Genomic DNA, 17,074 nt, shown 5'->3' on the forward strand with positions numbered 1-17,074 from the left:
CGGCAGCCAAAATGACTAGCTAAGGTAGCGCCTCACCGTGGGCATGTTACATACTGACGCGCCGAGTTTTTTTTTTTGTTGGTTTGTTTGTTACACGCTTTGTTCCCTAAAACTATCTTATTTCTGCATAAACAACATATGCGAAAGTTTCAATATTCGGCGTTCCAGCCGACAAAGCCTCGGTCGTCGCATTAAGCTGAAAAGAACTGCTTATACAGCAGCAAGCGCTTGTGCAAGGATCAGCGCGCGTGGTCTACAGCTGGCGCGGAACTGCTTAATCACCACTAGGCCAACTAAATGCCTAACTAAGCTCGTCGGCCAGCTGGCGAAAGACAGGAGACCGCTTTGCCGGCGTCGCGCTGGGGAATCGAAGGAAATTTTCTAAAATGAGACAATATAGGTGTATACAACAAGGCGATGAAAAGGTAGATGCCAAGGCAGGAGGGTAGCAGCTGGGTAATACAGGACAGTGGGCTTGCAGGGGCTCAAATGCGATGTGGCTAACGTGCCTCTAATGGCGACCTCCATCCGGCAGCAAAAGGCAAGCGGTTGGTAGTTTACTCGCCGCCTCCTCGGCGCCACTTTGCGACCACTTTTAACGCGGAACATTGTTGAATTTCGCTGTCGGTCGCTGTAAGAGAAATTTGCGGCTCGCGAGGCAATAAAGGCTCCGCCTTTGCGAACGCGATTTATGTGCATATTAATTTTGTTTTTTTTTCTTCCTTCTTTCTTTATTGTAGCTGTCCAATATTCCCGCACATGCGTCCTTTGCTGCTCCATAGAAAGACGCAAAGTTGTGGTCCTTGATTAATGCGTTAATATTGGGTCTGGAATTCCGCGTTGTAATCTTGCTTGCCGGTGCATGGCACCTCGCCGTCGTAATTTTGCCCGCCAGAGCGCTCTCACGCCTCTTCTCGCGCACTGTGTGACCACTGAAACTTAAAGATCACTTCACTTGGCCTTCACGCCCTGCATGACAGTTCTTGTCGGCGATGAGATGACACCACGAATATCGAGCTCGCATTACTAATCAGATATGGTACTGCATGGGGTTCCCTTACTAGTTGCACGATAGTCAGCTGTGACCAGAAACGGAAATTGATTGATTGATTGATTGATTGATTGATTGATTGATTGATTGATTGATTGATTGATTGATTGATTGATTGATTGATTGATTGATTGATTGATTGATTGATTGATTGATTGAAAATCTATGTAATGAAAATTCGGCAGATCCCACGCATTGTGGAAATCGGTTTCATGCGAAGCAATCAGCGAGTATTTGTCCATGCTGCATTTTTTGGCTTTCAGCCAAGCGTTACGAGGTGGATGGACATTTTTTTTTAAGCGTAGTAGTTCTGTGCATATCGTGGCCTTACCAGGCACGTCGACTACACTGGCGTTTAAAGGGTAACTTACGGCCTGACGTAACGTCAGCATTTACGTAAGAGCACAGAAGTGAGCATTATCGAAACGAAGTGCACGTTACGGTGTCACGATGTGAATATCATACGTAACTTTCGTTAGCATATTACTTCGGGGTAGAGCAACGCTTGAATGTAGCTTGCTGAATCATAGGCATACAAATGTAATGTTTGTTAGACTTGTATGAAAGCGGAGCCGACAATGGAACTAGAACTCACGTTAACCCGGCATGACGACTGCATCATAGAGTACACATGTAACGTTTATTGCTTTGTTATAAAACGAAAACTCACAGTTTCACCGCAAGGGCGAAGCAATGAATGCGATATCAACAAATTGTAGTGTTATACGATGTGAGGCTGGCAGCTGACTGTTTTGTATCCGATCTCGCGTAACTACAAAAACGCTGGTGTACGAGAATGTGGCCGCTCCAGGGAGAGATGCTCTCCGCATAGTCATTTCGCGTTGAGAGCACAGCACGTAGAAGGGTGTACGAGCCGCCCGCTGTGATGGCTTTCGAGATAGCGCGCGCGCCAGTGATCGCGACCACGCCCTTAGATACAAAGTGGCTGCTCGCGTGACAACCCCCCCCCCCCCACCCCGCCTCCACCTCGTGTCTTTTCATGGTCGTTAAAGACGGGCGGGGTGTTTCCTGTCTGCTTCGACGGCAGGCCTCCCGAGCAGGTTGATGTTATCGCATGTACCCTCCGAGCGACGGAAACGGGCCGGCTCGTTTGATCTCTGCTTCGGCCGCGTTCGTCACCCCCGCTCACGCGCTTTTACCCGCGGTAGAACATACGATGAGCGGGGGGGGGGGGGGAGTCTTATCAATTTGGACTTCATACGGGAGGGGCATGACGGCGACGGCAAAAACCCGTCGAGACTGTCCATATAATTACTATCGCAATAAAATTAGATAGACAGCACTGCAACGACAATTGACGCTGCACCGACATTACGCCTGCATAGGCTCTTTTTCCAAAGCAGTTTCAAGACGTGGTGCGACTCTGTGGTAGAATACCTGATTGCCACGCAGGATGCTTGGGTTCGATTCCTGTTGGGATCCAGATTTTTATTCTTCGCCTTAGTCAGGTTCACGCTACCAATGTCGTTTTTTCTTAAGGCTCTCGCATTTAAATTATCAATGTCTGTTCTCGCCGTTCCTGGGCAGATATAAGCTGTCAGTCACCTACGGCGCATGCCCGCTTACCGAGGCCCGTGGTATACAGGTTTGTGCAAAACTTGTTTGGAGGAAAACGTTTGAAGACGTACGTGATAGGATTTTCACGTTATTCATGTCATGATCAGACAGACATATTCTTCAAACCCTCTTACCATCCCAGGCCAATTATGGTGTACACGAAGCTAAGAAGGCAATCACGAGAGCACCCAGACGTAGGCGGCTATATATATATATATATATATATATATATATATATATATATATATATATATATATGTGTGTGTGTGTGTGTGTGTGTGTGTGTGTGTGTGTGTATACGCAGATAGAAACGCTCAAACTGCATTATGGGTTCACTAACCATTTCGGCCCTGGCGTCGTCAATTGACGACACCGCACAAAAGTTCCCCTAGCACCTCGGAAATTAAACCAAAACTGCCCATTCTTGGGGAAATACTTCTTCAGTGATCCCCACTGTAATTGACACCAAAGTTGCGACATATTTGCCGAGCTGGAAGCCACAATTAAGAAGAACCGTGACCGAAGTCGTGGGTGACGCCGAGGCGGGTCAGGTGAGGCGGCTAAGCGCCGTTTTCGGTACGTCGTACAGAAGCTGTTTCAAGGAGTATCACAATGAAAAATGAGACGTGGTTCACATTTTGTGTACTCTAGTGAGTAGCAGAAATAAAGAACCCATTTTCCTAATTTCGCAACCATGGAGCCCTGGTGACCTAATTGGATTCCATGCTAATTAATTCATAAATACTTGCACTACTGGCTCAATTTTTCGTTTTTGGCCTTCTGAGGTCCTAACCATTGGGAAAACATGCAAAAAAATTGTCTCGGGCCAAAATAAAAAATCCAGGGCTGAAAGGGCTAAGAAATGCTTCGCATTTAATAGGAAGGACAAGAGAGCGGCGAGAGTGGGTCCCGCAGTAATAAAATCTCCAAGTGGGTGAATATTGCAGTTCGCCTAGCGCATTTCAAACTGAGGCGACCCTCCCGACCGCTGATACGCTTCTAGCGGCGGGATTTGGGAACGTACATCATACGCAACTCACGCTCTTACGTAAAACATCACTATCCCTGGATATATAAAAGATCTCAAGTTTTCAAGAGTACCAATCTCTTCGACATGAAAACGTTGCTAGGTGAATGCGCTTCGGTAGTACTAATAGCAAGCTTGTTACGCAAGTAAAGCTCCAGTACGCCAGCGCGAGCACCGCATTAAAGGGAAATGCAGTCGTCAAAAAATAATAATAAAGCGATGGTGAAAAGTTGGCTGCTGGTTCTAGCACAGAAGGAATCTTGTGTAAAAGATCCCTAAATGCAACACGATTTTTATTCGCTCCCGTTTAGCCTCTCTGCCGTCGCTGTCTTAAACGCGACCCTTCTTTCTTCCGTTTCTTTCCCTCCCTCTCTTCCCCCTCCACCCCGCCTGCCATGCAACACTCAAATGAGGGCAAATGTAGCACCTCGCGATAAATGAATAACGGGTAGCTCGCCGGAGTGAATGGCAATTTGCACGACGCAGCCACGTTCGTATGAGCCAATTACAGCTTAAAAGACTGTCGCGTATGCAGCATGAAAAAAGCTGTAGAAAGTGTGCATACGGTAGAATAGGATACGGTAAGCAGTCTTCACTTGTATTTGTGCATAGTGCGTTACACGTGCGCCACATGCCCCAGCTGTAAGAGCCGATAAACTCGGCACGAATTTCCGCGTGACACGTGCAGGTAGCTTGCCACTACTCGCAGCGCAATATCGATTGCACGCGTGTTTTGTAATAAACGTACGCTAAAAGCGTTGCGTGTCGTGTCGAATCCTCTTACGGCGAACTCGGAATGCGAAAGAAGTAACAATCTAATATTCGGGGCGCGTGCATTTTATGTGCAGATAACTCGATATTGCTGTTACGAAACGCTATACGACGTAATCAGCAATTTTGTTTTATACGCATAAAGGTCCAATGCTCGTGCATTGAGTGAGCTGGCAAGAATGTACTGCCATGACGCACGTTGCCTAGAGGGCCGCAAAAGTTTCCCAATATTCGCTTTGAAGCTTGTATAGAAGGCCTATGCGCTAGAAAACTGAGTTCATTAAAACTGGTGTCATCTGGCTTTTTATCTAGGGAGGCTTTGTGGGAGAAAGGCTAAGTCGACGTACTGAGCAAAAGAAAGCCGTAACCCCTCGTGCTAGGCATAATTATATTACGACACTACGCAAAAATATACACGCACGCACTAGCGAGCGAGCGCTGTACTTCTAATGCTTTGATGTTTGGAGGGGACGCCTCCGACGTGACATCCTTGAACATTCTGGCATTTGCCTTTGGCTGTATAATGTTTGCTGCGGTGTACTTGATATCAGTTGTCATGGAGAAGTTGTATAAAAAGTTACCGCTTCTTGCAGATATGAGCTAAGCATGTGATATCAATACATCATATGTATGTATTGGATAAGTCGGTGCCACGAGTGTAAAATGAAACGTAGTCCAGAAGTTCTGAAAGTTAAAAGCTTCAACCTTTAATATAACAACAACCAAGCCCTGCGACGCCTGGTCCTAGTAGGGGATGTTGAAGGGGTAGTACTTGCTGCTGACATCCCTGTCAGGAAAGGAAGAAATAAAAAAATATGGCTAAAGAACAAAGCACGCCGCACAAAAATGATGGAGAGTCACGTGCCACCACTTACGCGTCTAGCACGCACACCCTGAAGTTCTTGTCAAGGCCGTTCAAAGATTCGACATCAGCGGGGTCAAGTGAAAAGCTTAACACCTGGAAAAAGGAAAAAAAAGGTTCGCTATGCTATTAAAAATCAGTTTTTCATTTGTGCGTGTTTATTCACTTGCCTTGAATAACAAAAATTTAAGCCAGAAAGCACTCAGTATATAATAACTCAGTAATCATATGGCAAAGGCGCTAAATTATGGCAGCAGATACCAACTTACGACAAAGAATTATCACAACATGTATGTTTACTTCAAAAGGAAACACTTCAGATCTCGGGTACAGCGCCTATATCTCAAAGCAAACGTTGTTGTTGGGGCCCTTTCCTGACAATTTGCGATTCACAGCTTCATTTTTCTGTTTTGTTTTGTTTTCCTTGGAGAAAACAATGTAGTAACGACATCATTTTCATCACTCGTGGAGTATACGCTCGTCAGAGAAATATCAAACATGACGAGGCTTCAACGGCGGGATCCAACATATGTGCATATATAAACATACCAACCTTAAAGTTCTCTGCGATTCTTGCCTTGTTTGTACTCTTTGGGATGCTGATGAGACCCCGTTCAATCGGATAGCGGATAAGCACCTGCGAAAGTATTAGAAGTGCATTATGTTGCGAGCAGTCGCGGGATCGAATGACACTGCGCTTTTAAAAACAGGCGAACATCATGCGTTTTACGGTTTTCGTCAGTCCCAGTATTCTACTGTCTAGACAAACCTGAGCCGGTGTGACTCCATGCTTCTTAGCGATCGCCTTGACCGTCTCGTCTTCCATCAATGTCTTCTCTCCCTTTGGTGCCCTGTAAGAAAGCATCTTGTTATTTCGTCGTCAATGAATGCAAAAAGAAAGAATACAAACGCAAATGAAAACCGAAGCTAATTTTTCTCGAAAGAGGTCTGCGGTGTGTGCGAAGCATTAGTTGCTCATGTCACGCGCCAGCGGCACTAGTCAACATTGGCTAACAGTTATCTAACGTTAGCCAGGGCTGGTCAACCTTAACCACTGCTGGCATTACGCGAGTAAATACGGTAGGCTTCAGACAACCTATGCATTTCATCTTCCAAATTTAATTCACGCTCCAGTGTATATTTTGTATTATCATTTTATATGATAAATCCTTGTTCCCATTTACATCACCAGAGATCTTTTTCTCTCGAAGGTATAGCTCAGGAAATTATTTTCTTAATGCTCTGAAAGAACTGCTTCTGAAACTCGAATTTATTTGCAATAATACGCTACATATTTGGCTGGTAACTATATGCAAGAACAATCAACAGCGTGGGCATTGAACGAGTATTCATGCAACGCAGTATACACTAGGCTAGGTGTTTCATGCTTGTTCAACGACTCTGAGTCAGAGAGCCAAGGATAAATATGAACGTATACGAGCAGTGCCAGTTTGATGAGTCTTCAAAAACAGGAGCCTTTTTCTAATAAATGCACACCTTGTTGATGCTGAAAGAACACTAACGGACGCAAAAACAGTGGTTAAAAATGTGGCATCGAGTGAACAGAGGATAAACATTATATTAGCACGTACCACGGCCGGTCAGGTGAACCCAACGGGCTGTACGCAGTAGTTTTGATCTGAAAGTCTTCGCACAGGGCGATGAGTTTTTTCTGACACAGGTAAGGATGGCACTCGATCTGCACAACAAAAAAAAGCACGTGAAAAATTTGTCAAAGTGGTGCGATGGTAAAAACTAAGGAGGCGCTTCTAGGCCAGCACATCTATAGGTAAAGCTCACTGCGAAAATAAAGAGAGAAAATTCACGGCATTTTTTTTTAGTGTCAAGAGCAACAAATGACACTCTTGTTTCTTTTCCACACACTTCCGGTCGAGCACTTACTTCCAGTTTTACAAATATTCAGAAAACTTCTGAGCGCAGCTTCGTGTTTGGCCAACGCTAACTGTGTTTGAAGTTTTGGCTTTCCACAGTCGTAGCAACGTAACATCCGTTACATATTCCTACAGAAACTGCCAGCGCTCGAGTACTACCCGTTCGCTTTCTCTCGTACTCCTTTCTAGAGCTCGTAATAAACTCTCTCGGTGTAACTATTACAAGTACACATGCTAGGTATTCACTACGCTGTAAATCAATTTTTGTGAGGTAGGACAGCACCCACTACGCCGTTATTCGTCTTTCTGCGTATAAGCGAGGTACCCGCTACACATCTGTAAGGTATCATGTGCACTTTGTTGATGCTGCATGTGGTTGATGACGATGAACAATTATGCCTGATCACTTTGTAGTGGGTGAAAAGCATTAAACCACATACTCGTTGCACAATTAGCGTTTTCTGATGACTGGTTGTTATTTTACTCTTCTGCCAGGCTATATTACATAGGTCAACGCGATTCCTTGCCCGGCATGACGCCTGTATAGGGTCTTTTTGCAAATGAGTTTCAAGTATCAGCGTAGTTCTGTGTTAGAATACCCGACTGCCACGCAGAGGGCCCGGGTTTAAATCACATTCCATCATGGGTATTTTTGCTCATTTTATTCTTTCATGTCTATCGAATATGTAGCCGTTTCTATCGGTTACGCCACCGACGGCGACGGCGACGCCGCTCAACGCAGGAACAGGCGCCTAAGCGCTGGGCTCTAAAAATGAGACTGGTAAGGAATTTTTTCTTTGATGGCATTGGTTGAAGTTAAAAGCTATATTGGATACATATGATATCGAAGCACAAGTTTGCTTAAGATAAGGGCCGATTGAGTGTCAGGATAATTCAGAAAATTATTCGAAGGAGTTCCCTGAAAGAGCAGACGGTGTTCTTGTGAGCAGCTGGGATCGTTGCGGCGCCTGGCCGAGCGGATCTCAACCACGTGCATCTTTCTACGTGGCCTCTGAGATCCGCTTCGCCAACGCCCAAAAATTAACGGAAACATAACCCAGGAGATACCCTGCGGCACACAAACGCCGACGTGCGAGTGCCACTACCAGTATTAGGGTCCTCTTCAAATTTTTTTGTCACAGAATTGATACTGTCACTGATTCTGAGAAAGAACAAAACTTTACTAGAAAAGAACAACTAAAGTTATATTGATAACAAGAACGACACAAAATTAAAGGAGGAATATAGAATGTGTACGTCGTTTAGATTCTCCTACAGAACCACAGCTAAAGTTCATGCGGCGTCTTAGACAACGCCGTTCTGTATTGTGCAATTCTCTAACTGGAAGCCCTATTTGCTTCCTCTGTGCGCGGTGTTCTCTTAGTATTGTCGAGCGTTCTAATAGCACAAGAATTTTATGAGAACTTGCCTGGTTCATCACCGGCTTTATCTGGCACGACTTGACGAGTCGAGCGATTTGCTCCGAGTTGAAGTTGGAGACGCCAATGGAGCGCACCAGGCCTTTCCTCTTGCATTCTTCCATGCCCTGGGACAAAATGAGGGTGTTCACATGATGTGGCTCGACCACATTGAAACTCCCTTGAAAATTTTACAAATTCTTAAAAAGGGCCGTGTTTGCGGTCTGTGGCCAATTTCTCGCAAATGATTTGTATACAAAATGATTGGCTTGAAAGAAAGAAAGAAAGAAAGAAAGAAAGAAAGAAAGAAAGGAAGAAAGAACGAAAGAAGAAGAAGAAGAAAGCAACGAAAGAAAGAAAGAAGCAAGAAAGACAGAAAGAAAGAGAAAGAAGAAAGAAAGGACGAAAGAAAGAAAGAAAGAAAGAAAGAAAGAAAGAAAGAAAGAAAGCAAGAAAGAAAGAAAGAAAGAAAGAAGAAGAAAGAAAGAAAGAAAGAAAGAAAGAAAGAAAGAAAGAAAGAAAGAAAGAAAGAAAGAAAGAAAGAAAGAAATACAACTTGACCTTTGCGTATACCTTCTTGTGACGTTCACAACGCTTATAGTATGCGCGCCATCAATGACGCGCGTGCTATTGTGCGTTCAGATAACGTATTCGAACAATTTTATGCTAGTTGTCTTGAAGATTTTTCCGCACCTTAACGTACACGATCTTATAGGATATGTAGGATACCGCATACAAAGACTTTACGTGTTTTGCCGGCAACAAACATACTTCCAGTAAGACAGCCACAGCGCTGCAAGCTTAACGCAATTTTATTTTCTCCACAGGAGTAGCGATTAGTGAATAACGGCACAATATTTTCTAAGTGCAGCGAAAGCTTGAACAAGGAAACAAGGAATACACATCTTCGGATATCCGATGTCGGCCATAGTACTATTTCCTAAAATCATTAATGGCTGACTTAGACAAGCTTGTGCCAATTTTCATGCTGATCTTCACGATATCTTTATAATATATAGTGTACTAAACTATCTCATAAACTACCACTGTTACTCTTTAGCCATTTTCTGAACAATTATTTCCTGATATATACGTTTTCCTTGGAACCGCTAGGTCTAGCAATTGTGCGATGTACCTCGAGACGCAGATCACAAAACAATCAAGCGTACCTCCCAGGTCTCCAGGTAATCAATATCGGCCAGCTGAATGTCACCATTTTCGTCTTTTGGGAAAAGGTCGCCGCCTTCCTGCATAGTGCGAGGCGATATTAATAGACGCGAGATGTAGAAAATTAAAACCCTGCAAGAGATCCTTATGGTGAAGCACTGGCACTCAGGGCCGTATGATGTCGCTCGCTTACCTTGTAGGCCTGAGGCCAGTGAACCAAGTAAAGGTCGATGTAATCAAGTCCCAGCGCTCGTAGACTCCTGTTGCAGCACTCCAGAACTTTTTGTTTACTATGAAACGAGTTCCAGCACTGTAACAAAATATATGAAGCATTTTTTAACGTTGCGCCTTCTCATTGTTCTCACGTGTTAGAAGTGAGGCTGGAAAGTTATGTTAGCTGTTATACTGCAGAAACAAACGCCTTAGGATAACAACCAGCACAGTCAAGACGACCTGTATTCCACATACATTTTGACAGATGCACATCGATTGTACACCGTGTTCACGAGTCTACAGAGTATTATATTGTACAGTGTTGTCCTTTACCTTGTACAGTGCCGTCCTTTATAGTCGGCGACTTCTATATTGATGTTCATTGGAGGGAAACTTGTTGCAACAGCCCAGATAAAGACTTCTACAGTCTGCCATACTCACGACGACAAGAAAGAGCGACGTCAAGCAGCATAGTCAGAGTTGAGGTGCGATACTAACTGCAAGCCATTACCAACGTGGATCATTGAAAGCGATCATGTTGGATAGAATGAAACATTTTCGAACAAAAGTACTTATAAAGCTATATCAATAATGGTATGCATCTAAGATTGCGGATAGGTCGTTTTTAACATTTAGTACTGATCAATGCGCACGGTATCGGTACCACCACGTGAAGACTTTAGAGCGAGGCCCCTTACAGACCATGACATTTTTCTGGAACGTACAATGTAATAAATTTCATTCTGGCCAGTATTAGCAGCAGGTTGTCAGCAGCGATGTACGCGAATGCCTTCAGTAATAAAAGAACTTGAGCATTTCTAAAGAAAGAAGAAGTTAGATTTTACAAGGACTAGTCGCCGAACAGCCCGTATGAAATTTCATTCACTGCTTGTGTCATAGAACAGAAAGAGAATGCTCTTTAGGTGTAGCTGACTACTAGAGATTCTGTGGCATTTAGATATGTTGTAGGTACTATAGTCGCTTCGTGCGAAGAACCAGTACATGCAACCTTATCGGGGTGTCGCAAGCATTGATTCTGAACGAACAGCTGCCACCGTCATCAAGACCGAGCGATCGTGGGCGAGACGCTCTTGGTTGCAGCCGAGAAATAGAAAGAAAATAGCTGACGGAGAGAAAGGTCCAAGAAGTGGAAGGATAGCGCAGCTGTGCGTTATGTGGCGGCAGCTTTAGTGACGTGCTTAAAATGACGTTCGCAAGGAAAGAAGCTCGGAGTTTACATCAGTCCGCTAGTTGCTTGTTGCTCACATAAGCTGATGCCTGCGCCTCCTACTTACGTTATTTTGATGACATTTTCATGTGAAATACGTTTTCATTTCGATTTGGAGCAAGTTTTAGGGCGATTAGCGACAGCCGTGTGATCTGAGCGTCAGCTCTACTAAAGTAAAAACCCTTCCCTCGCTGCTTATTGCTTACATACCCAAGGATGGGACAGTCTCCCGACAACAAAGCGCGTTTTAGAACCCTTGAATACAACTGCGTCTGATAACGATCAACTTTGGAAAGACCGATCTGCCTTTATGTAAGGATAATTCGCTATTGCACAGAAGCACAGCGAATAAATCTGGAATATTAGCTCTCTGGTTCAACGCATAACGGCGATGAAACTACGAACAAATAAGTACATGGCTTCGATGTTTTTCCAGTAGCAAACCTACCGCAAAGACTTTACCGAAAGTGTCTACAGAGTTTCCAAATAACTATTTATCGGAAAAAATATATCTAGCATTATTCTGAAGTGTTCCTATAGCAAATGATAAGGCATGAAAATACGTCCAATGCAGCCACCTTGCTGGTGATGAAGAGTTCTTCTCTGGTAATAAGGCCTTCCTTGATGGCGTGCGCAATGGCCCGTCCCACTTCTGGCTCATTGAGGTAGACGAGCGCGCAGTCAATGTGCCGGTAGCCTACACGGATAGCTTCCTTCACGGCCTCATAGACTTGCGATGGAGCTGACTGCAAGAGATGAGGTAGGTGCAACAGGGTATGAAGAGCTCAGCTCCAAGACGCAATTATAACGTGCACACTATAGTTAAAGTAATAGTAATACGCAACCAAAAGACAGCAAACACTGGCATCGTTCCTTTTCCAAGACAATAGAAATATTCATTACACGGATTTGTTACGTGCTATTTATGATTTGTTGAACTTGAAGAAGCATTCTATTGGACAGATGTAGGCCCTATAACTCAGTGTGTTACATTGCCCGGTTTCCAAAAAAAAAAAAGAATAAAACAACGTAATTGAAGCCAATGGAACAAGCGTGCGTCCTCTCCACTGTGACAGCAAACTACGCTTCGGTCGATACTTCACTACCAAAGCAACACCAATTCATGTTAATTTACTAGCTCTATGATGCATTCCGCACCGAAACAATCACGATCATATTAGCTCGGTCAATCAGTTCTACTGAGCCAGCTGGGAGTATTACGAAGGCTATGCGACAGATTTTTTTCCCTGCACCTTCAACATTTACCGCAGTTTTTCGAATTGCTAGCTACATTTTCACGAAAATCTACTTTTATAGAGAGGACCTCAAATCTGGTAGCATTGATGCCATGGTAATCAAGGCTGCATTGGTGAACACTCAGAGTATTTGCACTCGCGGATTTATCAGATAGCAGCATGAATGATGCGTCAGTTTTAGACTTTGGTTCCGATATCGGCAAGCTGTGTTTTTTTATATACATAATTTCATTTACTTCGAAATATATTTCTACAATTCAGGCGCTTTTTTATTCTTGGCTTCATTGTCAGTTAGCTAGTTCTGGTTATGTCTAACGTAAAATAAAGCGCACCTTTTCTCCTTATTCGTCCTGTTTCATATTTTGTTCATGTCTAACGGGTGGAAATATTCCACCCCGGCCTTCCAAAGACTAGCCGATATCTTGTGAGTTTTCATTACCGGCGTTCGCCATTAGACGTTAACACGTGTAGGCATAGATGTGGAGTTGACAGTCCACTTTTCACCTGACAACGTTACGATATCAGGCTGAGCTTGTATGTGAATCAGTACGGATCTATTTTAAACAAGCCCTGAAGAGAGAGGCACGAGCAGTTTATAGACAGTGTAGCTAAGTAACGAGCAAATCCAATGTCCTCATACTACGACCTCTGCAATTGCGAGCCCATAGATGTAACTGTTGTAAGACAGCAGCCACAAGAAAACGTGAGTGGGTAGCACAGAAGCAGTAAATATGACACGACGCAATCTCGTTGAGATTTCATGTTCGACTGCCAGCTGCAACAACGTTATCTCGAGTTCAAAGAAAACGCAAAACATAGTTGAATATATTGTGCCCTGTAGTCTAAGCTTAATCACACCGACGTTTACCGCCTACTTCAGTTATTTCGACTATATTTTCGAATGAAATAACTTCTCATTACTACGTGGCGCAAGTGTTCAGAGCGTTCAACGAAGGCAGAGTGATATGAGAGTGATCACCGCTGGATGTAGGTTAGGTGTCTATAAAAGCCCACATTTTGCTTCCCCCGCTCTTAAACGACAAATTGCTGTATCAGCAAACGCCGAACGAGAGTCCCTCAGCGGTAACAAAAAGCGGCTGTACGTACTGGTCATAAATATTAATACCAAGCGTTGCGGCAATCCGCGCCCATGAACAAGAAGAGCACGCAGCGGCAGCGCTGGAGGTTTCCAAAGCGAGCAGGTCCAACGCTAGCAGATGCCGGCGGTCTGGCACTCATTCAAGATTTCCGGGAGTGCGCGCTTACCTTCCAGGTTCCAAGGCCGAGCGCCGGAATCTTATTGCCGTCAGCCAGCGTCACGATGGGGCACTTCGCCATGGCGGGGCTTCCTTCAGCTGTGCTTCTCTCCGCAGGCGTGCTCGCTGGCGATCAAACGAACGCCACGTTCGAAGAAAACGAAGAAGACTGGCAACGCTCCTACTCTCCGTCTGGACCGAAGCACGTTTTATGCCAGGAGAAAAACGAAGATATAAAGAAACGTCGACACAATGGCGTATTTTAGATGTATATTTCGCGGACGCCCGGTAGGGTGATCCCCGGCTCCGAGAGAAGGAGAGGCGACGCCAGACGCCCGGCTCGGGTTCGCGCATGCGCCTGGGCGCTTCGCCGACTGTGGCGCTGCAGATGACGCTGGCTGCTTAGTGTGACGTCAGCATCGAATAGAGAGCGCCATGTGGCCGGGATCTTTGTTGTGTCTCTTAACATTGATCGTTTCGGGCGCGGTATGTTTGAAATCAGCAGCAGCGACGGGAGTCTCTGGGGTTCGCGCTGTGGGCAACTCTGGAGCGTATGTGCTTTTTCGTGAGGAACGATATTCACGAAAATGGAAAATCTTGTTTCATGGTTACGCCCAGCGCTTGCTGAAATGATGTTCCACGAGGGTCGAGTATGGAAGTTTATACACGCAAATTGTACTGTCTAATTGTTAAATGCCGATTGAAACTGCTTCTCTTTTCGTGCATATAAAAGTACGTTTGGTCCGAAGCCAGAATATAATAATAACAACAGAGAAATACACGAAGCTTTCGTATTGCAAGCTCTTGTAACTGCGATCAGCGTTCAACTCTACATGAGTTTGACTGAGCGATAAAGAGAAATCAAAACAAAAACTAGAATGCACTGTACTTGTCTCGTCCATATTCTATGCACCGTCATCGGGTGTTATTGTTATTTGGTCTTATTTTCCCGTTTTTATTGAACACCATAAATTTTACAGCAGCAACTACAGCAAATAGTTTTGGGCAACATATCGAAACAATAAAGGATTCTAGGCCCTTCCAAATACGTAGACAGATAGGAAGCCGCCATAGAATTATTCAACATAAGATCTTTCGGAACAGCCATTCCGTACCTCTACACCTCTTCCAGTTTCTTTCGTCACACGAGCTGGTCGTAAAACAATCACCCGCGTGACTGCGTCAACTGAAACGAGTGTTCGCCGACACCTGCGCTGGTCAGGTGCAAGGCTCCATAAGAAAGCGGCGGGAAGGTTGCTATTGCAAGTGCAGTTCGAATCACGAGGGAGACAAGTGGTGCATTGAACGTCCCTCTAAGAGCAACGCATCAAGGATCTGTGAGGGATCGACAGGGAGCGCTTGTATACCATCGGCGAATATTCTAATGAACTAAATGATTAGTTAGGCTTAAAAGATGAAAAATACCGGATTGACAACGCAACACTACTTTTATCGAATCATAGCAAACAAATTTGAGATAATAATAATAATAATAATAATAATAATAATAATAATAATAATAATAATAATAATAATAATAATAATAATAATAATAATAATAAGAAGAAGAAGAAGAAGAAGAAGAAGAAGAAGAACAAGAATGAATCAATGAATGAATTAATGATATCATACTTAGCACCAATATCACGAAAGGACGCGACGACAGACAGACCCTGTCTGTAGTCCTGATTTTGGCACTGAGTGCAATATTATTATCGAAGATGCACCAACGATCCAAACAGCAAGTGCCACTAGAACTTGTGACGGGAAATAAGCATGCCAATTTTGGGACATGGCTACATTAAACTTTGACTGAAATAACATTGGTCGATTTTAAAGAGAAGAAGCCTCCAAGTGAAATGCTTATTTCTTTGAGAGTGGTCAATGTGTTTCTAATTAATACAGCCCTTTCACCTGAGCAAGACGACAATCGCAGTGACTACACCCGTCCGCGGGCTCAAAATCCAGGGAGCTCACCGAAAGCGGTCTCTTAAATATGAAACCACAGAGTTAAAATAATTAAATTCTAGTGTTTTACATGCCAAAAGCGCGATACGGTTATGAGGCACGCCGTAGGGCAGCACTCCGAATTAATTTTGACCACCTGAAATATATTACTTTAAATTTCGCCCCCTACGAAGTGTTGTCACCGGGAATCGAACCCGCGTCCTCGAGTTCAGCAGCGCCACACCTTGGCCGCGAAGCTAACATGGCAGGCTCACATGAACGCGAGCTGATTTACTGTACCTACAGTGCATCAGTCCTAATCTTCGGAGCGTATGCGAAGAATTATTTATTACATATATGTGTAGTACCAAGTTTGAAGCATGGTGTACAGAAAGCAGCGCGCACCATAAATTACTGCTGTTCTTTGACAAATTAGTGGAATACGTTGCTCTTGACAGGTAGCCAACCCCATCATTACATTTATTGCGCAAGCTACCAACAGGTGCGGCCTTTTTCACGCTTTATAGAGTGAGCATCAGCTCATTGTGACTGACTATTATGCCGGCGAACAAAAGATGAAACCGTAATTGTCGAGATAACAGCAAGAGAAAGGCACCATGTGGCGCCGCTGTCTGTTAAATCATTGTAACGTTACGAGCAAACTTCGCAGCCAATATGCCAAATTGATACAAGATGATTAACAATAGTTCAGGCGTTCTTTATAGTTCTATACCAGTTGTTAGCTCCATATGTAACTCTACTACAATATAGGACGAATTCCCAAAAAGCCTTTTGTACGTAAGCGCCCTACGCTGATATATGCTCGTCAATCACCAGCTTTCGCCTTAAATTTATATTACCAGCAAGTGTAACGGAAATAACTGGAACAGCTGAAATTACTCGGATTACTGAAAGTAAAATTCGTAAGCCCATGCAACGCCTAAACACTCATACACATGTTGTGAATGCGAAAGAAGAGAAATATATATTTACAGCGGAAACTGAAATTGTCAATCTTACGTACGGTCTTAATATAAAATGACAATTTAACTTTCAATCAAAGGACGCGTGGTGGAGCTGTTGCTCGAAAATAATATTAGAACAGCGGCGCCTGGCCGGAACTTCCGCGCAAAGAAATATCACACAAAACCAGAAAAAAATCTGAAAAATATTGAAATTTTAGCGCGGATAGAAAACCTTTGCTCTCATAGAACGTGATATAGTTATTGACAAGATTTATTTTTTTCCTTGACCAAATTTAAGAGTCAAATACATCTTACGGATGTATTTGACTCAGGGTTCAAATAACGTGTATAATGCTCACTTATAATACTCACAATGCTAAGTTGTTCTGCATCTTTGCAATGCAGATTCACCTAGTGTGACCTTGATAACATACAGTGCGACG

The 17,074-nt window shown here is 43.9% G+C and overlaps 1 protein-coding gene across 1 annotated transcript; it reads right to left on the reverse strand.

Annotated features, from left to right (window-relative positions):
• Window positions 1-5,109: 5,109 nt before the first annotated feature.
• On the reverse strand, window positions 5,110-14,054 carry LOC119393358 (aldo-keto reductase family 1 member B1). The gene is made up of 10 exons (XM_037660334.2): window positions 13,730-14,054; window positions 11,786-11,953; window positions 9,960-10,076; window positions 9,769-9,846; window positions 8,611-8,727; window positions 6,882-6,988; window positions 6,059-6,140; window positions 5,843-5,926; window positions 5,303-5,385; window positions 5,110-5,214 (listed from the first exon to the last, which is right to left on the reverse strand). Exons 1-10 carry the CDS (start codon window positions 13,799-13,801, stop codon window positions 5,172-5,174), a joined length of 951 nt encoding a protein of 316 aa, XP_037516262.1. The 5' UTR covers window positions 13,802-14,054; the 3' UTR covers window positions 5,110-5,171.
• Between the last annotated feature and the right edge of the window lie 3,020 nt (window positions 14,055-17,074).

Source organism: Rhipicephalus sanguineus, chromosome 5 (assembly GCF_013339695.2).
Source record: "Rhipicephalus sanguineus isolate Rsan-2018 chromosome 5, BIME_Rsan_1.4, whole genome shotgun sequence".
NCBI lineage: Eukaryota > Metazoa > Arthropoda > Arachnida > Ixodida > Ixodidae > Rhipicephalus > Rhipicephalus sanguineus.